At 42.8% G+C, this 19,956-nt stretch overlaps 1 protein-coding gene across 2 annotated transcripts in view; it reads left to right on the forward strand.

Annotated features, from left to right (window-relative positions):
• Positions 1–19,956, forward strand: part of LOC138447740 (complement C3-like) — a 2,843,165-nt gene that overhangs the window by 474,529 nt on the left and 2,348,680 nt on the right. For both annotated transcript variants that reach the window (XM_069604045.1, XM_069604046.1), the window contains exons 12-13: positions 5,816–6,016; positions 15,775–15,978. In XM_069604045.1, coding sequence (XP_069460146.1) covers positions 5,816–6,016; positions 15,775–15,978 — 405 coding nt within the window. The remainder of the gene's footprint in view (positions 1–5,815; positions 6,017–15,774; positions 15,979–19,956) is intronic.

The following is a 19,956-nucleotide window of genomic DNA, read 5'->3' on the forward strand; positions in this document are numbered from 1 at the left end:
CAATTTGTTCTTTTTCTATTCTGATATCCCTCTCCACCTCCCCTGCTAACACCCCTGCCTGCCGCAGTGACAGGCTGCCTGGTTCCCTCTGAGTTCTACAGGGCACCAGGTGCCCCCACTGAGCCCACCCCCTTCCTCGCACTTAGCATGTGGACCACCACCACCTGCATTCCATGGCACTTGCCATCCTGGCCTCCCCTTTGCACTCACCTAGCCCCTGTGAAAACGCCACCTTCCTTCCACTTGCGCTCTCTCCTCCTTACCCTGCACTTCTCTTCCCACCCTAGCACTTTGCATTCCACGCAGGCCAGCACTTCCCCCTCTCCCTCGCACTTCTTCTTACTGCACTTCCACAATCCGAATGTCACAAGGCCTAGTAGTACTGTTATTGTTATCTTTCTCTCCTGTTTTCCCCCTTTTTTGTCTTGTGGCGCCTTGGAACACCATTTGTTCTCTAGGCACCTTACAAATATCGAACAAAATAAAAATAAAATATTAAAGGGGAAACCCTTTCTCAACCCACCAGTGCAGACTTCGTTCTATTTGCAACTCAGCTAAATGCACAATGCCTAGACTTCGCATCCAGGTTTCCCCAAACAAGGTGCTAGGGAAACACCCTGTAGATGAACTGGGAAGGGAAATTTGCTTACACTTTTCCCCCAACACCACTCCTCAGCAAAATAGTTCACAAGATGAACCAGGAGCAAGTCACTTTGACTGTAAAAATACCAAAGTGAAATTGACAACCCTGGTTTCCACACCTACTCAAACTGTCTGTTTGTAAACCGATCAACCTTCCGTGCCCATACAACATGCTGTCCCAACACCAGGAGACAACACTCCATCATTATCCGCAAACTCTGAACTTGGCAGCTTGGCTCCTGAAGTCATATAGTTTGGACATTTAAACCTTCCACAAAGATGTATGGGCATCCTAAAAGAGGCACGAAATCCCAACACATGACACTGTTATTTTAACAAATGGAACTGATTTATCATTTGGTGCAAATCACACAACATTAATCCAATTGACTGTTCCCCTTTGTATATAGTACACTATTTGCTTTACCTTTTAGACTCAGGGTTAGTATTTAATTCCCCTAAAGTGCATTTGGTAGTACTCTCTGCATACACCACCTCTCGGAGCAAAGTGTTATGGTGGAAAGTTCCTCTAATCCAAGCTTTCATGGAAGGAGCAAGGAGGTTATACCCTCCAATTTTAAATACACCCCCTGGGTGGGACATGAATGTTGTGCCCTCAAAACTCATGGGCCCACCTGTTCAATCAATGCACAAAGCTAGTTTAACATATAAGACTGCCTTTCTTATAGCCATCACATCAATAAGATGGGTCAGTGAACTACAAGCCCTCTCAGTTCAAAACTATTCACAAACACAAAGTGTTTCTCAGAACACATCCTCGCTTTTCACCGAAATTCATCTCAGAGTTCCATGTTAATCAATCCATTGAATTTCTAGCTTTTTCCCAAAACCCAACTAATTCTGCAGAAAGAAGCCTCCTATTTTAGACGTAAGGAGAGCTATCATGTACTACCTAAACAAAACTAAGCCACAACGGAAAACAGATCAACTCTTTGTTTCCATAGCAGCTGGTAGGGAAGGAGATCCTGTCTCTAAGTCTGCGATCTCAAAATGGGTAGTCAATTGCATCCAGGTTTGCTATTCATTATATAAGATATCCTTACCTTTTACACCAAAAGCCTACTTTACTTGAGGTACAGCAGCTATTCTAGCTTTCATTGCAATGTTCCATAGGTGCAATTTGCAAAGCAGCTACTTGGAGTTCCATTTACACAACACTACTGCTTAGATACACACTCAAAAGTAGATTCACAGGTGTGACAAAGCGGTATTAAGACATCTATTTGCCTCTGTACATTCAAACATCCCACCTCCTCCTCCAGGTACTGCTTGCTAATTACGCACATTCTAAGCAGATTCACAAGACTCAGAAGGCATACATTACTTACTGTAATCATATTTCTGAAGCTTGTATCTGCTTAGATTCACATGCGCCCACCTTTCCTCCTCTCTTGGAGTTGAAGGAGTATAAATGTCTTTTACCTTTACTTTCCTTTACTCACGCAAATACTTCATGCTCCATCATGTCAGAAAGAAAACAATCGGAGGGACTGTGACGCTTGAAGTACCATGGGGACAGTACACATCACACAAGGGATAGTATTACAGCACGCCGATTCACCGTTCCTTTTTTTGAATTTCTAAAACAAGTCATGCAATACTCTGCGACTACCACTAGATGTTGGCCTATGCACAGCATGTGAATCCAAGCAGATACAAACATCAGAAATATGATTATAGTAAGTAATGTATGCCATATAAAATCTTCCCAGTTTCTTTAATGCAGCACTATCATCTGAGCAATGCATATTTGTACAACACATACCCATAATGATGCTCAATTGTTGTCTTGTGTGGGTGCCCTTTCCCACTGGTTTAATAATAAATAGCAGAGTGAGGGAAATCCAGAGAGTGACAAGCCATTGCTGGATTCCTGTAACAGAACAGCCAGCTCAGCAAAGCTCCCACATCGTGGCGCTCATCTGTGTGACCGTGCTTATAGGCATTGTTGGAATCATGCATAGAAGCACCACAAGGACAACGCGTACAAAGTCAGTAACTACAGCAGGTGCAGTAGCTTACTAGTTTCAATGTACAATGAATAACTGTGGACCTTTAAGTGAGGTAGAACAGTAGGAGGTGGGATGCACACGGCACATAAAAGTGTGGCACTTCATTCTTTAATTGAGTACTGTGTTAAGTACAGCCATCAACCATTGCTGCCTTAATCTGGGCCTATTGACATTGTTTAGCCCAGGCAGACAGTAAATGCTTTTGTGAAAAGGTGCAAACACCTTGCAAGTGGCCAAAGGCGGTACCAGGCTTTCTGCAGGAGGTTACCTTCTCCATATCAGGATGGTGCGCTACTGCAACCTAAACCCCCAAAGAAATGCAGGGATGAAAAATATGAAAGAGAGGTTTCTTAGTAGTGAAAATGTTTGTGCCCTCCTTGTCTCACACGTGCAAGAAAATAAAACAGACACTCCCTGGATAGGGAATAAGGCAAAAGAGAGCAGGCTGCGAGAGTTCAAGGAAAAGTTTATCTAGATCTCTGAGAGCGCTCTGACAAATTATCGTTACATTACATTTTTATACAGTAGTATGACGCAATTAACATAGGATATTATGTCGATCCCGGATTGGTCAGTTGCACGCTGTCTCATGTGTGGGTGGCATCTCTTCCTCCGGGTTGGTTGCTTGGTTGGCGGGAGGATTGACGTCAGACATCTGTGCTCCGGATGGGTGAAGGTCAGGTCGCTGTGAAACACGGTGGTCACTGTCTAAGCTAAGAAAATACATTCTAAATAATCCATGCACTAAATAATGACGATTCAAAGACTCTCAATAGTTTGTCATGTCTCTATAAAAGTCACATCACACAGGTACTTATATCATCTATAATCTTGGATTATACAAGTCATAGGTTAGGGGTCTTGACCACTCTAATACAATGACCGGGGTGTAGGTTCATGCTTACAAGAATCTCAGGTATGTGGCATTTGTTAGTATTGGGCACGATATACTGCAGCAGAGGTCTAGTGTTAATAGGGGGTCTGCTGGGTGGGCATCATGGCATGGTGAATAATCTGGCACATGAAAGGAATACCTTGCAGGGACACAGGGTTAGAATGGCAATAAGTTCCCACTGGCGAGGGTAAGAGGGCAAGGACACTTTTGTGGAGATGGACGATCTATGTGCTTAGCTCATGTTGGTTCACATGCAGGATAGTGATCTCAGAGGAAAAGAGATGTGTTACATTTATTATTTGTTGCAAGCACCTCCGGCTTCAGCGTGAGAATGGAGCTACAGAGTTTTCCAGTCAGAGTGGGACCAAAGGTGGGGGCCATGTGCTCCGAGCTGCTGCGAGGAAAGGGAGAGAAGCATTTTGTACTATCGGAGTGAGGCCTGGTCACCAAGATGGAGTCGAAAGGGGGTACATAAATGGATGCCCTGTGTCCTGCTCAGTGGTCCCATCTACGCGAATGTAACCCAAAGTTAACATTGCATAAGGGCAAGGGGCGACCCCACTACTGGAGGCACTTGGTCCAAGTTTTGTACTGAGAAGTGAAGGCAGAGAGGGGCCTGTTGGCCCTTCGCTCCCACACAAAAGCATTAAACAAAATGTAAAAGATGACCCGAACAGTAGCACGACAGTTACAAAATAAAACTAAAAGTAAGTTAAATCAACATTGGATGGCAAGAATGTTCGAATTTGTGGCACAAAACCAGGAGAATTTACCGATCACCATTTAAGGGGCGGTGCATATTCTAATAAAGAAAGTCTGTTTATTCTAGTTATGTAATTCTGTAATAAAAAATACAATGCTAATATCAAAAAGGCGCCGACTGAGGAGGTATTTGAACCCAGCTCTCACGACTGCTCCTTATTTTGAGGGTGTTGTTATATCCTCTTATTAATCCATTGTCATGTCAGAGAAGCCAGCAGAAGCTTAGATGAGCTTCAACACACCCCCCATGCATGACTATGCACTCGACTCGGGCAAGACCTTCAAAACAGGTACTGTAACCTTAACTTTTATTTTTTTTACACCTTTACATTTTTTTTAAAAGGCAACATTTTCTTGCCTGCATGTAGTCTTTTTGGGGGCCTTCTTTTTTGTTTGATAAGAAGTAACTTTATTTTTCAGTTCCATTTTGTTCAATGTATGTGCTAGAGTAGCCTTACCTGTTCTTTATTGTCAACTTAGTCCTTATATTTTTTATATTAGATTGTTTGATATGGGCCACAACCTTTGAGATTTCTACACTATTGGATGATGCGTTCTTCTGTGCTGGTCTTCATTTTTGTACTTCTTTTGTTCCTTGTTAATTGAGTTGCAACCCCTTGAAGATAAGTGGTAATGTAGAGGTTGATGTACTGTGGAATGGATGATACCCTTTGTTTGTACGAAGTGATACACTGTGACCTATTGTTTTATTCAATAACTTTCCTAATTCCTTTTCTACTTAATTCACTTGTGGTTTTAGATTTTCTATTCATAATGTGCAAAAGGCATGTGTCACCTGTTTTGTGTTTTGACACACCTTTTCTTCTTTTTTATAATATTAATAAAATAGGTTTTCAATTTCAAAAAACTATCTACGTTACTGAAATTCTGTAACCCTGCCCTTCCACCACATGTTTTAGAGAGAAAGAGAGAAAGCTATGCCTTGGCATCTCATATGCTTATTTATTGCAATGGTTTGTTTTAAAAGCGGTCTTCTGAATAAGTACCATATATATATATATATATATATATATATATATATGTATATATATATATATATATATATATATATAAATATATATACATTGTTTTTTCTTCCCACTTTGATATATGTGTTATGCCTGTATCTCTTTTGATTTAATGTCATTTTGCATGTGTACTCTGTGTGTGTGTATACACACACACACACACACACACACACACACACTTTTCGGTAGTTATTGCAGCTTATTTTAACAGTACCATATGGTCATCTTTTTAATTCTGTTTTAGTGTTAGTGTGTAAAAGTTGCATTCATCCTAGATGGAACATTATCATATGTGGAGTATATAGGAAACACTTTTAATGGTATTGCCTTGATGGCAAACGATTGCTTGTGTCTTATAGTTTATGCTACACAAGATCTTTTGGTTACTAATTAGTGTAGCACACCTGGTTGGATCACTTGTGCATGTATTTATTATTCCAATGGCTTTATTGCAGGTTTCAACGAATGACCAAAAGTTAGAGAAGTCACAGCAGGCCACTGTGAGCCTCACAGCCACTGCCTACAGCACATGGATGAACAGCGGGAACTTTCTGAATATACGGGTTGGCAGGGAAGAACAGAGGCTGTCTGTAACCTTGTTTACCAAGCATGCCAGCCATGATGTAAAGACGCAAATCGAGTATTTCACCATACTGGTAAGATGTGGACTTTACTCATATTTCTGAAAACTGCTATTGAAGCTCCTTATTGTACTTTGGAGGCAGGTAGGGATTGAAGGCCCACATACATCACATCAACACTCCTCGATTGTGTTTAATGTATTGTCTGCTTCACCACTGCACTTAAGTATCTAATTTCAGAGTGGTATTAAATCAATGTATTAAGATATTTTATAACCTAGATTTGTCTTTAAATACTGGAGCGAGCTTGCTGGTTAATTATTAATTTGTATGTATAATGAAGCTATTTATATTGCATAGAGATTTATGTTTTAATTCCTTTTGACATCATCTGTTTTTATTTTATTTGCACACAAAACAACTGATAGCTACGAGGTTTAGCTGCAGGCTTTGGAGTGCTTTTTCCTGCTTTACCTCTTTATATGTGCATTGAAGAGCAGGGAAATAGCGCTTTGAATAAGAACCCTTCCCCCTTGCTAGAATACAACATGCCTTTCCACATCAAACAAGTTTGGCTGGTGCCTCCACTGAGAATGGGCACAATTCAGCAGCCACCCAGGCTAAGGAAGCAAGGCAATCAGACTAGGGGCAGAAAATGTACAGATGCCAGCTAGTGCACTCGGCTCCGTCATTAATGCTGTGCTAAAATGAATCGCTTACGCTCCAGGATATCAATCGCTTCTTTATTATTGAACGTACAGACTTAACATCTTCAAAGCAACTACAGTCCTTCCCTCACATGTTCCACCTCTCAACTGTCCTCCTCGGTCTCCCCCGGCTCCACCATTCCATAGAACATTGCCCCCACTTCTAGAGAGAATATAATCAAGAACATTGCAGCTGCCAAAAATCACTTAATAACAAAACATATTCTACATAAGCGGCTTAGTTGGTGGCAGCTGCCAACTAGCTTTCTGCTAGTATTGCTTTGAGTCACAACGCATCTCCCGTTCTTCACCAACTTGATCAACCATTCAGATACCAACTCTCTCTTTACCATTTCCAACACGCTACCCTCTCCTTGTTGTATACACCACCTTGCTGTGTGACCAAACTGTCAAGGGGTATCTGAATGGTTTGTCAATATGGTGCAAAAAATAAGGTGTGTTGTGACCTAAAGCAATACTAGCAGGGAGATAGTTAAGTAATTGTTAGCAGTTGCAAACAACTAGACTGATGTGGAATATGTTTTGTGTTATTACGTTAATTGTTACAGCTGCAAGGTGCTTGCTTACATTCTCTACCTCCCAACCGTCCTCCCCTGAATCCCCCAGCTCCACCATTCCATAGAACATTGCTCTTGCATCTGGAGAGAATGTAAGCAAGAACTTTGCAGCTGTTCCAATTCACTTAATAACACAAAAAATATTCTACAGCAGTGTTCTAGTAGTTCGCAGCTGCTAGCAGTCACTTAACTGGCGTCCTGCTAGTGTTGCTTTAAGACATAACACACTGCTAAACGTAATCCTACTTTGTCTTTGTTTAATCTCCATCACCCTTTCTTTCACCTATTTTTCTATCTTGTATTCAGACTCCATAAGATTGTTTTTCTGTCCATGCTCACCAAATGTTCTCTTATGTAACTCCTCGACTTATGTGCCAATTCATTTTCAATAGTTTTCTTTTTGGAGGACCTAGCCACTTCAGTAGCTGATTTAATTATTATTCTTTTTTTCCTGTCCAACCCACTACATCGGTGAGGTCCTTTTAATAGCTGTCTTTGTGACCGCTTCCAGATGTTCTTCTTGTTTTGGCCCAGTCTAACCTTTCAATGAGCCAAAAAACCCTTTGAAGTCCAATGATATAATGATCTCTCACTTTTAAACTCAATCTTGGGATTTGTATTTTATTACATTTCTATATGTATTTCAATTCCTCTATCTCTTCTCCTCCTAATCATATATTTTCTTCTTCTCCCTCTTCCTGTGTTATGTCTAATGTTTCCCCTCTTCTGATACAGATAACGCTATTCTTTGTAATGCCCATCCAACAACTGCTCCTTCTGGTTATATGTGATTTTGTTGCTGGGATAAACATCAAGGGGTACTCATTATTTTTTTTAACCCAGTAAACACCCTTCCCAACATATTTTAGGACTGGTTCAATTATATAAACAAACTCCAGTCCTAGAATATTTGGAATAAGTGTTGAATAGTGGTTTAAAAAGAATAGTGAGTGTCCTCAAGGTTTGTTTCAGCAATTAAATGCCTCGGTACCGCTCCTTCTGATCCCTTACCGTCCCGCCTAATTCTTAGGGTCTATCCTTCTCTCCCTTCCCCCCTTACGGTATTCTGTAATATTTCTTTGCACAGCTCAATCCTTCCTTCTGTCTTTAAACATTCTTTAATCCCTCTCTTCCTTCAAACCATAAACCTATATGTTTACTTATCTTTCTTTCAAAAATTTTGAATTTTCCATAATAATTCTGGCAATCTCCCAGTATGTCAATCTGGATTCCGACATTTTCATTCAATGGAAACAGCTCTTCTCTTGGTTTCTAAGTCCTTGTTTTCATCCTTCTAATCTAAACAATCTTCATTGCTTTTCCTTCTCGATGTATCAAAAGCCTTCAACACTGTCAATCATTCTATTCTTCTGTCTTCTCTTTCTTATCTTGGTTTTAAGGGTTCTGTCCTAGCCTTGTTCCGCTCCTATCTCTTCGACTTCACTTACTCCATCTCCAGGGCAGCAAAATGCTCTTCCGTTTATCCACTTCTGAATGGTGTCCCCCAAGGTTCTGTGCTACGTCTCTGCTCTTTAATTTCACACTATTCCCCTGGCCTCTACTATCTCTTCATTTGGCCTTTCACATCACTTCTACACAGATGACACCCCGATCCTTCTATCCTTTTCTTCTTTTACTTACTCTATTCACTACACCTTCACAAACTATCTCTTTGCCATTCAATCCTAGATGTATGATCATTTTTTACATCTAAATCCATCGAAGACTGAGGTTGATTTCTTTCCTGCATCGACTATCCTTCTACCTATACCTCCCTCTTCTATTTCTTTCCCTCCTTCCTCTCTCCAATTTCTTTGCCTATTATCTGGGCATCCTCTTTAAATCTACACCCTCATTTACTAAGCAGATGTATTCTACTGCCTGCTCCTGTCATTTTCATCTTTTCAATATTTGCAGGGCTTGCCCATTTCTTTGATTTCACTCCACTAAAACATGGGTGTCTTCTTACATCTTTATTTGTCTCTTTTTATGGTTCTAATCACCTTTTTGGTCTCCCACCTTATGAACTAGCACCTATTTGCGCTATTCATAACTCTTCTGTCCTTCTTATTGGTCTTTCTTCTCATGACTCTATTATTTCGAATGGATTGTGTCCTCCCGCGTATTGCTCATCTTATTGTCTGCAAGCCTTGCTGCTTCTTCGGAATATTTTCGCCAGAGGGTGCTGTGCTCGAGGACGTGGAGTCGTAGTCGCTTGAGGGCCGCTGCCGAATGTCGACGGCATTCGTCGTATAAAGGGCTTGAGCCATGCCCGTTGGTCTCAGTTCCCTTTTTCCGAGCTTCTGCTTCGTGTTACGAAACGGCGCGTCAGTTCTTTCTTTATAATGTCTTCTTCTTCAACTCCTATCACACCCAAGACGGGTTTTAAGAAATGTCTGAAATGTGGAAGGAAGATGTCCATTACCAATCCTCACCGCAACTGCCTTTGGTGCCTCAGCCCTGACCATCGGGCCGATGAGTGCGGTTCCTGTCAGGCAATGTCGATTAAGGCTCTTAAAGAACGCCAAGGTAAGCTTCAAAAAGACTCGGGAGAGTCGAGTAGAAAATCTCAACACGAGTCGAGGCGGTCAAGGTCGAAGAGTCGCTCGAGGAAATCCTCCTCTTCATCTAAAAAATCAAGAAGTGATGTCATAGATCTTCGTCCTCTTCTTCCTCCTCGCCTGAGAGAAGTTTTATTTCATGTCCTTCTAAGCATGATTCCCCTAAAAAATGGGAGGCCATTAGGGCTTTAATGCTAAACATTTTTGAGAAGGCGGCCCTGACCCCCTCAAAAAAGTTGCGTGAAGAGCATGCACCTGTCCACTCCAAGAGTGACAGAGGGAAATCTAAAACTAAACACGCAAAATCAGACAAAAAGTCGAGGGCGTCTTCGGAGGAAGATTCTCCAGCGCCTCATGAAAGAAAACAAAAACCTCTGGTGCATAAATCGAGGTTGACAGAGGACAAAATGGTGTCGTCGTCGAAGTCGAACAACGACTCGACGCGTCCTTCGACGACTACGTCGAAGCCATTACCCAAGATGGTGTTGTTACCTTCGGCCACAGTGTCGAAGCCTCCCTCAACGACATCGAAGCCATCCTCGATGATCTTGAGGATTCCTTCGAATATATCGAAGCCAGCGTCTATTCCATCAACGCCTTTGTCGAAGAAATCTTTAATACCAATACTCACAGCAACACTTATGGCTAAATCTAGATCTATGCCATGAACTTTACCAGATAAAATCTTTCAACCTCAGCCCAGGCAGGAATTCTTTAGATCCATGTCCTCTATCTTTGAGGAACACTCTTCTGATGAGGATATTACATCAGCTGGTGTTAAATTTTGGACAAGAGAAGTTCCTGAGGAACTAATAGACCCTAATACCAAAATAGCTGACCTTTATGACTGCCTTCAATCGCCCAGTGGCCTAGATACCTCCCCTGAGGTAGAATTTGAAAGACTAGACCCTGCAGACCATGCAGAACCTGGGTATAGGAACCTCATGGGAAGGGTCATCGACTTCATGGGGTGGAAGACAGTGTCTCCGAGTTACGACCAGGATGACATGACAGATATTATTGATGAAGGGCCACAGAAGGACCCGATCCTTCCTCTCCACAAAGCTCTGCAAAAAAGAGTTATGGCGAATTGGGAAAATCCAGAATCTTTGCCAGCTGTCAATAAAAAATGCGTGGGAAAGTAAAGACCTTCATCTTCAGATCCAGAATATCTGTCTAAGCATCCCTCACCTGAGAGCTTGGTGATTCAAGCTGCGACTGCAAATAGGCAATCAGCTTTCCTTCCATACCACCTGACAGGGACGACAAGAAGATTGATGCTTGGGTGAGGAAAGTCTTTACTGTGGGCAGTATGGCTCTTAAATCTACTAATGTAACTTGTACTTTAGCTATCTTTACATACACCTTGTGGGACTGTTTGAACGCAGCGGCTGAACACATCCCGGAGGGTGAGGAACGGATGGTTTCCTGGCGAAAGTAAGAGATGGAAAGGAGGCTATGGAGGAATGCCTCAAGTCAGGGCTTGACACTGCTGATAGTGTGAGCAGGTCCATGGCGTCTAGCACGGTTCTACGCAGATTTGATAGGCTGAGGAACTCTGGTTTTGCATCTGATGTATAGTCCAGGTTACACGATATGCCCTTTGATGGCTTGAGGCTGTTCGGCAGCAAGGCAGACGAGAGTTTGGAGAAGCTGCAGACCTCGAGAGCGGCAGCTAAATCACTCAGCGCCGCTATAAAACAGCCTCACTAAGATTCATACGCAGGGTCATCTTCCTGGAGAAACCATCCCTTTCGTTTCTACTCCTCTTTTGGAAGATGGAAGGGGCAGGCCAATCAAAGAGCTCAAAAGAGAAGACCCCCTCGTGGTGGAAAGGAAAGAGGTGCTAGATCAGCCCCAGCAGCGGCTACTTCCTTCTCAGCCGCTTCTGCAGCCGCTGCAAAGCCACTCTGAGGTATTTACCCACAAAACCCTGGTGGGAGGCAGGATCACTCGGTATCTGAACGAATAGCGGGGCATTACGTCGGATGCCTGGGCGCTAGAGATAGTGACCCATGGTTACTGCCTTCCTTTTCATCAAAGACCTTAGGATCATCCACTGGGAGCCAGTTCTGTCAAAATTGCAGACCCACTCCTTGTGCAGGAGATTTCAACCCTGCTAGATAAAGGTGCAATAGAACATGTACCTGTAATGGAGAGGAACAAGGGTTGGTATTCCCCTTATTTTCTCATCCCCAAGAAGGACGGAGGATTGAGACCCATTGGTCTCAAGAAATATGAACAAATTCCTCAGGAAGGACAAGTTCAAGATGGTGACCCTTTCTCAGCTCCTTCAGGCTCTTCAACTCCAGGACTGGCTGGTATCATTGGACCTTCAGGATGCTTACTTTCATGTGCCAATCCATCTCAAACACAGAAAGTTCTTGAGGTTCGCAGTTGGCGGATCTCATTATCAGTTTTGAGTTCTGCCATTTGGGCTGATCTCTACCCGAGGGTTTTCACCAAGCTGATGGCGGTAGTGGCAGCGAGTCTCAGGAGAGGGGGATTTACATCATCCCCACCTGGACGATTGGCTAATCAGGGCAGGTTCACCCGAACGAGCCTGGGAATATCTAATCGTGACCTGTCACTTCCTGCACAAACTGGGCTTCTCCCTCAATTACAAGAAGTCAACAATGATTCCAAGCCAAAGACTCCAATTCATCGGAGCTGTCCTGGATACAACCTCAGGGAAAGCCTTGCCTCTCAAGGAGAGAGTTTACCACATTCTGCAGATGGTAGCAAGGTTTCAAAATGCCCAATATCTGCCGGCTTTCGATTTTCTAAGGTTGTTAGGCCTTATGGCATCCTGCATCTTTCTAGTGCTAGAGGCCAGGTTGAGGATGCGATCGCTTCAATGGGCCCTCAGGACTCAATGGTCCCAATTTTCGGGAGAGATGTCAGATCTTCTGCAAGTCCCGGCCAGAGTGGCCTAAGATCTTCTATGGTGGGCTTGCAAGGAAAATATCCTCAAGGGAGAACCTTTTTGGCAACCATGGCCGGAGATAACAGTAGTGACGAACGCCTCACTCACAGGGTGGGGAGCCCATACCAACGATCTGAAAATCAGCGGTCGTTGGTCTCCATCGGAGTCCAAACTACACATCAACCTTTTGGAGCTCAGGGCAGACTAGCGCTGAAGGCCTTTCTGCCCTCTGTACGGGGAAAGAATGCCCTGATAATGATGGACAACACAGTGGCTACTTACTACCTCAACAAAAGAGGAGGCGTAGGATCACTCCTTCTGTGCAGAGAGGCAATGCAGCTCTGGTTTTGGGCAATGCAAGAAGGAATCTCTTTATCGGCAGTTCACCTAGCCGGAGAGAAAAACACAGCAGCAGACGCTCTGAGCAGGCAGAGCACAGTCTCCCACGAGTGGGAACTAGCTCAGGAAGTCCTTCTAGAGATCTTCGCCCTTTGGCGAACCCCTCAAGTGGATCTGTTCGCAACTGAAACCAACAGTAAGTGCGAACAGTACTGCTCAAGGGAATTTCCCCCAAGCGGAGCTCTAGGGGACGTGTTCGTAGTGGACTGTGTATTTGCACTCCTATATGCGTTCCCTCCAGTCCCCGTGATTCCTCAAGTAATCAGGAGGTTGAGAAAACCATGATCCTAATTGCCCCGGATTGGGCCAGGAGAACGTGGTACCCGGACCTTCTGGACATGTCCATCTGCCCTCCAATTCGTCTTCCACAATGAGAGGATCTCCTCTCGCAAAAGGAAGGCCAAGTTCTCCATCCAGAGGTCAAAGCTCTCAGCCTTCACGCATGGCTTCTGAGAGGCTGAGGTATAAGGATTGGGACCTTCCGGACAACGTTATGGAGATTTTGCTTTCGGCCAGAAGGCCAGCAACAAAATCCTTGTACCGATGTCGTTGGAAGAAATTCAGTAATTGGTGCAGGGATAAGGATGTTGACTCTTTTCAATGTAGCACTCCCATGGTGCTTTCTTTTCTTTTACATCTGGCCAACTCAGGGCTCCAAGTTGGCAGTATTAAAGGATATTTAGCAGTGCTATCTATCTTCAAGTGCTCCTCCGAAGAGCTTTCTTATTTTAAAATGCCTTTAGTTGTTCCATTTTTTAAAGGGCTAACGAATGTGTTCCCTCCAACACCTTTTCAAGTTCCTATCTGGGACTTAAATTCAGTTTTTAAATTTCTTATGTGTGCCCCATTTGAGCCTTTACATTCTTGTCTGTTAAGGCTCCTAACGTTAAAAACTGTTTTACTGGTGGCTTTAACATCAGCCCGCAGGGTGAGGTGAGTTGCAGGTGCTCTCTCTTGCAAGCCTCCTCACACCAATTTCCACAAGGATATGGTCATTTTGAAGGTCAAACCTTTTTTCTTCCTAAAATAGTTTCAGATTTCCATCTGTCACAAAAGATCACTTTACCTTCCGTTTACCCTCCTCTGCACGCTAGTAAAGAGGAGAAAAGGTTCCACAGGCTGGACCCTAAAAGGGCTCTCTGCTTCTATATCTCCAGACTAGAGAGATTTAGACAAACTGACCCGTTGTTTGTTGGTTACACTGGACACAAATTGGGCCTTGGAGTGTCCAAACAAACCTTATCCAGATGGATAATTCTGGCAATATCTGAGTGTTACAAATTGGCTGGGAAAGAGCCTCCAGATGGACTAAGGGCTCATTCAACCAGGGGCATAGCAACTTCTACAGCTCTTCAGAGGGGTGTTCCGGTGCAGGACATTTGTGCGGCGGTCACTGGTCATCCATGCACACCTTTGTAAAACATTACTCTTTAGACTCCACTTCTTACCCAGGAGGCCTTATTGCAAAAGCCGTCCTTCATTCAATGCATAATTAAAAACTCTGGTACTCCCTCCTCCAAATTACAACTGCTGTGGGAATCTATCTAAGATGAGGAATATGTGGGAGGACATAATCCATTCGAAGAACAAGTTACTTACCAACTGTAAAGTTCTTTTGACTAGATGTTCCTCCCACACATTCCTCATTGACCCTCCCAACCTACCCCTCCGTACAGTTTTTACGCTTTTTGCACTTGTACTTCCTTAAGAGCCTGACATCCTTCGATGCCTGATACAACTGATGCGACCATTAAGACTGAAAAAACAGAACTGAGACCAACGGGCGTGGCTCGAGCCCTTTGTACGACGAATGATGTCGACATTCAATGGCGGCCCTCGCCTCGAGGGACTATGACTCCACGGCCTCGAGCACAGCGCCCTCTGGCGAAAACTTTCTGAAGAAGCAGCAAGGCTGACAGCCAATATCTAAGATGAGGAATGCATGGGAGGAACATCCAGTCGAAATAATGTTACAGTTGGTAAGTAACTTGTTCCTCTGTGTTACTATCACGTCATTGACTGTCCTTTGAATTTCACCCGCTGTTTAATTTCCTCTGCTTGGTGATTAAAAGCCTTTATGTCGTGGTTGCTCTATATCTCTTAGGGCGTTTCCTTCTACTTTCCAAATCGTTCTCTTCACTCACATACCCAATTTCTCCTAACTGTCCCCCGCCCTCCTTGTGCCCAATTTAGTTGCTTTGGTCTTTTACCGATTTGGTACCTAAGCATTGGACACACTTCCTCTTCACTCTCTCACGCATTTCTCTCACTTTCACTCCCATCTCAAATACTATCTGTTGTCTGCTTAGACTTCAATTAACTGAATGATTACTATTATTTGTACCATATTATTTTGTAAAGTGCTTTGGCTTATAGCGCTATAGAAATTCAACATAATACATAGATAGGAACACCTCAGTTAGTCCAAATTGTAATGTTTACAGACAACCAATCCAGATAGTTTCTTGTTAAAAAAAACGACCTCTATCAATATCGCCAGAGACGCAGAGATACCAACAGTGCACCTGATTACCAGCAAAACCCACATACAAATGTCTTCTATCAGTTCAGGTACCTGTACCCCCTCAGCTTTGTAAAATGAAACAGATGCATTATGCTATTTTACAAATTTATAAAACTTCATTTTTTTTGTTTTCCACAGCTAGTAGCCAAAGGTAGCATTTTTAAGGTTTTAAGACAAAAACAAGTTACAGGAGCAGAAATCACAACTTTGAGCATTGAAATCGTCCCTCAGATGTGGCCTTCTTTCCGAATTGTAGCTTATTACTACCTGACCCAAAGGATTAAGAAAGAAATTGTATCTGACTCAGTGTGGATTGATATGCCTGATGTCTGTGTCGGAAAGGTATGTATACTACTCAAGTAAATTATTATGTTAGGCTTTTTTTTAAGCACAGTGCTTATTGAAGCCACACTCATGTTATTGCTTTTAACAGATACACTTGCTTTCCAACATCTTTTTAAACAGACAATGAATGTTGTGTATTACTAATGTGCTAGTCATCTGTATTCCCAAAGCTCTTAGAACATTGCATAATGTATGCACATTAACTATACGTATTCTGTTCTTGGTGCACAACTTGGCATGGTATCATGAAGTCCCTAAAGTCAGTTATTTAACTAGGGCTCTATGTAGTCAGTAACTGTTACAAAGGATATGGTTACCAGTCATTTGGTGGAAAACCAAATGGTCCAATGACCATTTGATCGAAATAAAATGGTCGAAAAAAAAAGGTCGAATTTTTTTTTTTTTTTTTTTTTTAATGGGGGGGTTTCCCCCAACCCTGCTTTTTCTTTATTAAAAAATATTTTTAAGCAACCCAAACGGAAAAAATATATATATAAATAAATAAATAAATTCGACCTTTTTTTTTGACCATTTTGATTCGATCAAATGGTCATTCGACCATTTATTTTCGACCAAATGACCGGACACCAAAGGATATAGCACATGTGATTTGCTTTAAACGCCTCCAGAAAGAATGACACATAAAACAGCCTAGGTTAATCTCTAAAATATAGTCAGTCATTACCCTCCCGTTTGCTGTCTGTCCTAATTCTAATAGCGTGTCCCAGATATAGAGGATCACTAAATGGAAATATAGATTGTCTTCGAAGCTGCCTGTCTATTGAAAATACTAAACTTAAAGATAAAGAATAGTGATCTTTGTGTAGTGCGTGTTTGCAAAAAAAAGAATATTGATTAAACAAGTGGGAGTTACAGTATACGACAATAAAAAATGAAGTCCCAAATCCTCACATTATAGTTTACATCACAAGCAGTTGTTGACAAAATGATACCTCCTACTTGGGAAGTTTAGCTTCTATGGGTAAAACAGTGGAAAAGTAGAAGATGTGAGTGGGGGAAGTAAAAAGGTGGGATGCGAGACAAACAGAACCCCTGTAGCCCTGGAGCAGTCCTTCCACTGAGGATGACCTCAACAATCGTACATATGACTTATTAAAAGCATCCCAAATGGCTTCAGACCCCAGGAACTCATTTCTCAGTTGAAACCACACTTTCTCATAATTATTCTTGAATTGGGCCTCAAATGTGCAGAGATAAAATAGATACATTGTAATCATGAATATAATCCCTTTCTATCAAAAGTTTACACAATTCAGTAGACTTCTATTATATAACTTTAATTGAAAAGCCTACACTTTTACACATGCTTGTGTTTCACCAGTGCTTTGAGGACCAATTCTAGAATATGATACAAGTTAGTTACCAGGTGAAGGTAACCACCATACAAGTTGCATACAAGGTGCAAGGTAGAATCTAATTTCAATTATACCATAGTTTGGGCAGGTGTCACCATTATCTTTTTCATATTTATCTTACAGACACATGGCAACCAGCCACAACTCTAATGTTGGCACACGTTAGTCTCCACAACTTTAAAACTTCAATTTTGGCAGCGATCAATTCTCTTTAAACCCAGCAAAGACTATCCCAAGGGAACTGATCAGCTCTCCTGATCCAGTGCATTAAAACCAATGCATGACTACCACATGAGTCACAGCCCAAGAAGAAGTTAACTCTGTCCAGCACAACTTCCTAAAATTGGGATTCCTTGGGCACTTCTGCAACATGTGCGATAATGAGCCTACATCATTTCCATAATTCCAGCAAGACACAGATTCTGAGAGGCCAAGGCAAAGCATCTTACTCAAGGTCCAGTATCTCCTGAATATAATCCTCTGCTGTGTACCTTAACCTAGGTTTTATCCCAGAAACGATAACCTGCATGTTTTGGTCCCATTGTCCATCTATAAGCCGTTAACCCAGTTCTGCATGCCACGCCTCCAAATGCTTTTATTCACACCCAACAAGGACTGGGCCACTGTTGTTTAGACACACTATGTATAGTCCTAAAGAAACATATTGTCACATATGGCTCAAAGAATACCCCAACTCCCAGAGAAGGTTCAAGGGTTTTTATTGAACCTTTGATTCGGGCTCTAGGGCTGTCCATCTCTTTCTCATCTAGAAGCGCCAATAGACCCTCCTCTCCAACCCAGACATCCTTACTACCCAGCTTAGTATATACTGCAGGTTTCTCTCTGCTGTCTTAGTTCTGGCTTTTGCTCTAAACTCCCTCAGGGACATCACAAATTGTCCCTAAACTATCAAGGTTGACTACAGGGGATTATAAGGGGTGCTTTTCAGACACGCTACATGACTGTCTCCTTCCTATCACCCCTGCATACTCCTCGCCCTACATGTATATGATGTTTTCCTTTCACTACTCTTCTGCTCCCAACTTCACTCTCCTTCTATTCCCAGTGTTTTCCTCATCTGGCCCTCTGGTCTCTCTCTCCTCCATCCTTCGATGTTACTCCTCCCTCCTCCACACTATTATTCCCTTCTCAATATTACTCCCTCCATCCACCACTACTCCTTCCTCCCCACTACTTTTCCCTCCTCCTCACTTTTGCTCCCTCCTCCACAATATTACTCTCTCCTCCACTGTTAGGCAGAATCATATGCAGTACCCTTTGGGAACACCACACACAATTAAGACTATAAGTGACAGCACAAATTCACCTTTGGTACAAGCCTGTACTACACAGTAAAGTGGTAGCGATGGCTGAGCAGCCAGACTTATCTGAAGAGTAAAGTGAGAAGTATCGGAATTTACACAAAGGACAGTAATTACCATGGTTCAAACAAACACTGACTCAAAGTTTCAGAGTAAAAGAATATACATTTATTTACACAATCATTTGTAAAACAATACACTAAAGTAAAGCAGCAGGAAATCACAATCTTAATATACTGCACACCACCCAATGAATTCTGGACAAGTTAAGCTCAAAATGAAGTGTGAGCCAAATAGCACTCCAGCAATGTAAAAAGGGCGGGAAAGACAAGGTTATACAAAATCAAGCAGCACCAATAAGTAAGTAGGCAGGGCAATCTAGAAAAGGCTTACTACAACTAGGATTCGAATCAATAGGCCTAGGCCAATGTTAATGGTTCAGGGTCTTTGCAGAGGACCACACAGTTCAGAGTAGTTCACGGTTAAGTCTTTGCCAAGAGTTCGAAACGAAGTTGGCCGGAAGAAAAGTTATTTAAAAGAGTAGAGAAGGACAAGTCCTCGGATTAGCGAAAGATTTCAAACACTTTCACTGCGATCAGACGGATGGAACGACCGGATTTGAACAGTACCTTAGATGAAGAAGAAGGCTGTAGCTGCAGCGGTAGTTCCTGGCAGTTCCTGCAGGCTCCTGGTTCCTGAAGCGACTGTCGGACTGACAAGAAGGAGGAAGACTGGAGGGTCCTGCGCTGCCCAAGGAAGAAGCCAGCAACGGAGCAAAGCGACAAATAAAAGGTGCACTCCTTAAAATCACAAAGGGTCTCTCTCAAGCTGGCTATCCGGTTCACTGTGGCACAGCAAATTCGACCAGGCTGACGAGGGAGGTCTAGGGGTTTTGTGAGCTGGTTAGTCCCACCAGGCTCAAGGAGAGAAGACTCTTTGCAGATCTTCCCTGTCGTTGAAGTGTAGGAGATTCGGACCCGCAGCAGGGCTTCACCAGTAGGTTCAGTAGTTGCAGTAGTCCTCTTCCTTTAGCTTCTCTTCGGTTCTCTCGATCCAGTGGTGACTCTGCCTTCCAGTCCCAGAGACCTGCTTTTTATACAGTGTTCCCCTATTCACACAGCCTGGCTGTCAATCACACAGCAGGGTGGCTGTCCTGGCCGGACAGTCACCTAGCCAATCAGATCATAGTGCGACTTGGGTCTCCAAAGAGACCATGTGCAGTGGGCCTAAAACCCCTCCCTCACATTCAGCCCGCCCAGACACTCAGGCACCTAAGA

This window comes from Ambystoma mexicanum, chromosome 3q, assembly GCF_040938575.1.
Source record: "Ambystoma mexicanum isolate Mex_15411 chromosome 3q, UKY_AmexF1_1, whole genome shotgun sequence".
Taxonomy (NCBI): domain Eukaryota; kingdom Metazoa; phylum Chordata; class Amphibia; order Caudata; family Ambystomatidae; genus Ambystoma; species Ambystoma mexicanum.